We start from the raw sequence: 4,868 nt of genomic DNA, 5'->3' as shown, positions 1-4,868 counted from the left end.
GGTCACAGGACACAATTCCAGCCAATGAGAAGCTAGCTGCTGGTGGTCACAGGACACAATTCCAGCCAATGAGAAGCAAAGAGGAAGTCTGCTGGGGTGCAGGCTGCGGGGGCCCACGGAGGCAGATCTTCTTTCATAGTCAAAAGATAGAGATGTAGGAAAAAAGCCTTTTTCCCCACTTCCGACTCAGGAGGATGTGATGGCTGGAGCTGTGGCAGCTATTTTGCAAAAGGCTGCGAGGACTTCATCGCAGCAGGTACGCTGCCCTTTTGGGGATGGAGCAGGACCAGTGGACTGGGCCAGGAGAAAGGGGTGCGGGGCAGCAACGGGGCAGGGCAGGGTGAAGCGGGGCAGAGGCTACCTTGCGTTTGCGGGTGGTGAGCACTTGGAATGGCTGGATCTGTTTCTTCTCCTGATCCCAAGCCACGGCCTCACTGTCCAGGATGAAAGAGGTGACTGACGGGTGTTTTATCTGAAAGGTGAAGTGAGGACGCAGGGCTGCTAAGAGGTGGAAGATGAGGTCATGAAATACCACCTCCTTCCTTGCACCTCACCTGCGATCACCCACTGGAACTGACTCTACCTGCAGCGTCCGTCTCTAAGCTGCCCACGTCACACACCTCCCTGGCCCCAGGCCTGCTGCCTCATAGGATGCAACCCTCATCCCGCTGGTCTTGTCGGTCCTGCACCAACTGTCCACGTGCTCTGTTCACATCAGCCTGGGTGAGCTCGCCAATCTCCAAACCCGACCACAGCCCAACCCAGTTATAAGCTAGGGGTCGGCCCCTCACTCAGCACTTCCCTGCCCCCAGCTCCCAGCCTGGTTCTCTGAAGCCCAGCACACCAGCCGCTCGGCTCTTCCAACGGGCCGGCTCCCCGCCCACCACAGGGCCTTTGCACATGCTGGTCCCTCTGGAAAATGCCTTCTCCTCCTTCTCCTCCCCTGGGGAGCCTGCCCTGAAGTGCACTGTGTCACGTACCACCAGGGGCCCCTCGTACGGTGCTCTGGAGCCGTGTGCTGTGACAGCCCTGCCTCTGACACCAAGGCCAAGTCCACTCTGTTCCTTGTACAGCTCACCAAACGTCAGTCACTTGCCCCAGAGCCCAAAGACTGCAGCTCTGGAAACCCGATGGGCAGTTCTACTCTGTCCTCTAGGGGCACTGTGAGTACGAACAGACTCGCTGGCAGTGGGTTTGGTTTGTGCCACCATCTGTCACACAGTCTCTTGTACTGTGGTGGCTTGGGTGATGCTGGAAACTCCGCCACCCACATTTCAAATACCAGCAAGGTCACCACGGTGGATAGGGTTCAGTGAAGCTTCCAGACCAAGACAAACTAGGAGGAAAGCCTGGTAATCAAATTCCAAAAGTTAACCAACGAAAACCCTGTGGATTACAACACGTTTCCCAGCTCGGTGCTGGGAGACGGCCCCTGAGGCTGGGAGATGGCCCGGAGGCTGAGAGACGCCCCGGAGGCTGGGAGACGTCCCGGAGGCTGGGAGGCACGCAAACTACACAGTGGCTGCACCCATGGGCTTGAGCAGGCCTGAGGCCGTGAAGATGGTGCAGGCTGGACACTGCTCTGTCCGGGTGTCCCTGGGGTCACCGTGTGTCAGAGCCGGTTTGACAACTAGCAGCTAACAACAGGCTGCTGAGTCAGGGGCTCTGCCACCTGTCGCCCCATCTCCTTCCAATCAACCCCCCAATGGTGTCAAGCGGCCTGAAGGGGCCCCAGCTCCCTGCAGCTGTGACCCTGGCCCCTGGCCGCATGCACGTGGCAGACACCCACCTTGGGGATGCGGCCGATGACATCAGGGTACTTCCCGGTATTGTCCTCCTGATTCCGGCTGAAGATCTTCACCTCCCCGCCTTCCAGAAGGTGGATCTGGCCGCCATGGGGGGAGAGAAAGAAGTGAGAGCCGCATCCGACCCCAGGGCCTCCCCTGTACCCCCCCCTCACGGGCAGGAGGCCCAGACGCCCAGGCAGGACTGGGGCAGAGAGCCGGGTGCGTCACCCCCTCAGCTCCCACCAGTTTGTGGGGCGCACCTGCTAGTTTTTCCCCATCACCCCAACCCCTGCTCCCCACCGCCTAGCACGTGGGCCTCGCCGTGTGGGCACCTGCTGACTGGCCCAAACGCTATGACGCCCTAAACATCATGTTGCTTTTTATTGTCCGTGCACTCATTCCTGTATTTATTTATTTTAAATAACCTTTGACCTTCACTGAAGGTCTACACAGTGGCGCAGGTTCCCACTCAACGGTCTCTGCAGAAATCGTTCCAGGACGTCAGTAGCGTCCCTCACGACATGCGAACCTTCTTGCGACTTCATCCTGGTCGCTGTGATTTCTTTGCTCACCACCCGTGAGCGGAGCTGCAAACACAGGACTTTCACCCAGTTGCTGTCGACTTGGCTCCCACGGGCGGCGACGCCGTGAGTCAGAGCAGAGCCGGGCTCCCTCGGGGGTCCAGTGGCAGGTTTCTCGGGGGTGCCAGGCCCTTCTTCTGAGGGCCCTCTTGGTGGACTTGGATTAGCAGCTGAGCCGTTAAATGTCGCACCATCCACAGACTCCAGGAAACAGCTGTCTGTTTCTTGGCCGCCTCGGTGCGGTCAAACGTTTTGCTTTTTTTTCTCCCCACGATGCTCTCTGACGACCGTCTGTGACACCTGCTGCTACCTGCGCGCGCCCGCCTCCCCTGCGCTGCTTCTCTGCCCCAGGTGACAAGTGCCTTGAAGGCCCCCGGCTCCCCACAAAGACACACGGCCCACAACAGGCAGCCTGAGAAAGCAGCCCGAGCCCTCGCTGTCACCGGGTCACAGGAGGCATGGCACTGGGGGTGGTTCGGGGCCCCCAGAGTGGCCGCCAGCATTCATGTGCACACGCACACACACGCACACACACACACACACAAAGCCAAACTCACTGCCACTGAGTCGCACCCAACGCATAGCAACCCCTCCTTGGGTTTCCGAGACAGTATCACTACAGAAGTAGATTGCCCAACCTGCCTTCCAAGGAGTTGCTGGTGGGTTTGAACTGCCAGTCTTCTGGTTAGCAGTCAAGTGCCTTAGGGACTATGCCACCAGAGCTCCCACATTCACACAAAAGGGGCCATTTCCTGGGTTCCCACTATGAGGGGTCAGGAATTTTGAGGGTCTGCTCTTTGGACAAAGGTGCCCTGGTGGCACAACAGTTAAGTGCTCAGCAGCCAACTGGAAGCTTGGTGGTTTGAACACATCCAGCATCTTTATGGGAAAAAGACCTGGTGATATGCTGCCAGATTCCCACCCAAACCACACCCATTGCTGTCAAGTGGACTCTGACCCACAGCACCCCCAGAGGACAGAGTGGAACTTCCCACAGGGCTCCACGGCTGTCAATCTTTACAGGAGCAAAGCCCAAACCACACCCACTGCCGTGGAGTCGATTCTGACCCACAGCGCCCCTAGAGGACAGAGTGGAACTGCACCACAGGGTCTCCAAGGCTGTCAATCTTCCCCGGCAGCAGAGCCCAAACCACACCCAGTGCCTGGAGTGGATTCTGACTCACAGCGCCCCTAGAGGACAGAGTGGAACTGCTCCACAGGGTCTCCAAGGCTGTCAATCTTTACAGAGCAACTGCCATATCATTTTCCCACAGAGCAGCTGGTGACCTTTCAGGTGAAGGTTACAGCCCGGGAAACCCTATGGGACAGTTCTACTCTGTCACAGGGGGTCGCGATGAAGTTGCTTGACCAGAGAACATGCTGTCCCTGCAGAGTGTGTCCTACCCTCGTCACTGCTCAGCGACACAAGGAGAGGGGCAGACTCGGGGAAAATGGTCACCATCAGTCGACACGGAAGCAGATGCAACCACAAGCCCAGGGCCTCAAGGGCTGCCGGCTCCCAGGAGCCGTGGCGGTCCAGCAGTTAAGTGCTCGGCTGGGAACCGAAGGTCAGTGCCCCACGGGAGAAAGACCTGGCGCTCTGCTCCCGCAAAGATTCCAGCCTGGAAAATCCTACTGTGTCCCACATTATCATGAGGGTTGCCATGAGTCGGAGTGGACTGCACAGCACCCAACAAGAATAACATCTTTAGATCAGTTGACGAGGGGGTCACCGTCACAGCCCCTGCGGAGCCAACAGCCACAGCTCCGAGCGGCAAGTCCAGCAGGAAGCACCTGAGCCCATCCTGGCTGCTGCAGGCCCTGCCGGCCGGTACTGCTTTGTGGTTAAGGCGTGTCTCGCCCTACCTGTGCCCTCTGCCCGTCATATTTGTACTCGCAGGTGAAAGCGGCCTCCTCAAAGCGCTTCAGGACCTCGCTGACGCCCCGGGTAGGATGGGCCAACATGGGTTTCAGAGGGACCCCTGGGAGGGGAAGAAAAAGGAGAAGTTATGGGAGATGGGGAGGAAAGGGGAGGTGATAACTAGAAAGGGAGTGTGGAGGGAGGCGGAGCTCGCTAATCGCACCCCCTACCTCTGGGGCTCCAAACCATCCTAGAGGACACAGTAGATCTGCCCCATGGGGTTTTCCGGGCTGTGATCATTACAAGAGCGGATTGTCTAATTGTCTCTCATGGAGGGGCTGGGAGGGTTAGAACCTCTGACCTTCCAGTTGGCAGCTGAGCGCTTAATCACTGCACTAGCAGGGCTCTTTGTGCGCCTCTGCCCTCCCTAATTCAGAAAGGGAAACTGCACGGTGAAGTGGGAGGGGTTTCTGCATAATGCAGGTTAAGATTCACAGCCTTCCCAGTGCCCACCCCGGAGCGGGGGAGCCGAGAACAGAGGATGGGCCGGGCTGGAAGGGCTGGGCGTACCTGGGCTCAGCCTGCAGAGCTTGGGCAGATGCTCCAGGCCGTGCTCCAGCAGCACAGGCACGAGGCGGT

At 58.5% G+C, this 4,868-nt stretch overlaps 1 protein-coding gene across 1 annotated transcript in view; it reads right to left on the bottom strand.

Moving 5' to 3' along the window:
* The window catches only part of LIG1 (DNA ligase 1), a 79,096-nt gene that overhangs the window by 22,859 nt on the left and 51,369 nt on the right, over positions 1-4,868 (bottom strand). The window contains 4 exon segments of the mRNA XM_042781232.1: positions 362-472; positions 1,790-1,885; positions 4,235-4,350; positions 4,800-4,868. The exon segment at positions 4,800-4,868 is cut by the window's right edge and continues 11 nt beyond it. Coding sequence (XP_042637166.1) covers positions 362-472; positions 1,790-1,885; positions 4,235-4,350; positions 4,800-4,868 — 392 coding nt within the window.

This window comes from Orycteropus afer, unplaced genomic scaffold (genome assembly GCF_000298275.1).
Source record: "Orycteropus afer afer isolate SDZICR_OR568_19922 unplaced genomic scaffold, OryAfe1.0 scaffold00099, whole genome shotgun sequence".
Classification (NCBI taxonomy): Eukaryota; Metazoa; Chordata; class Mammalia; order Tubulidentata; family Orycteropodidae; genus Orycteropus; species Orycteropus afer.
This window is presented reverse-complemented; position numbering and strand designations above follow the sequence as displayed.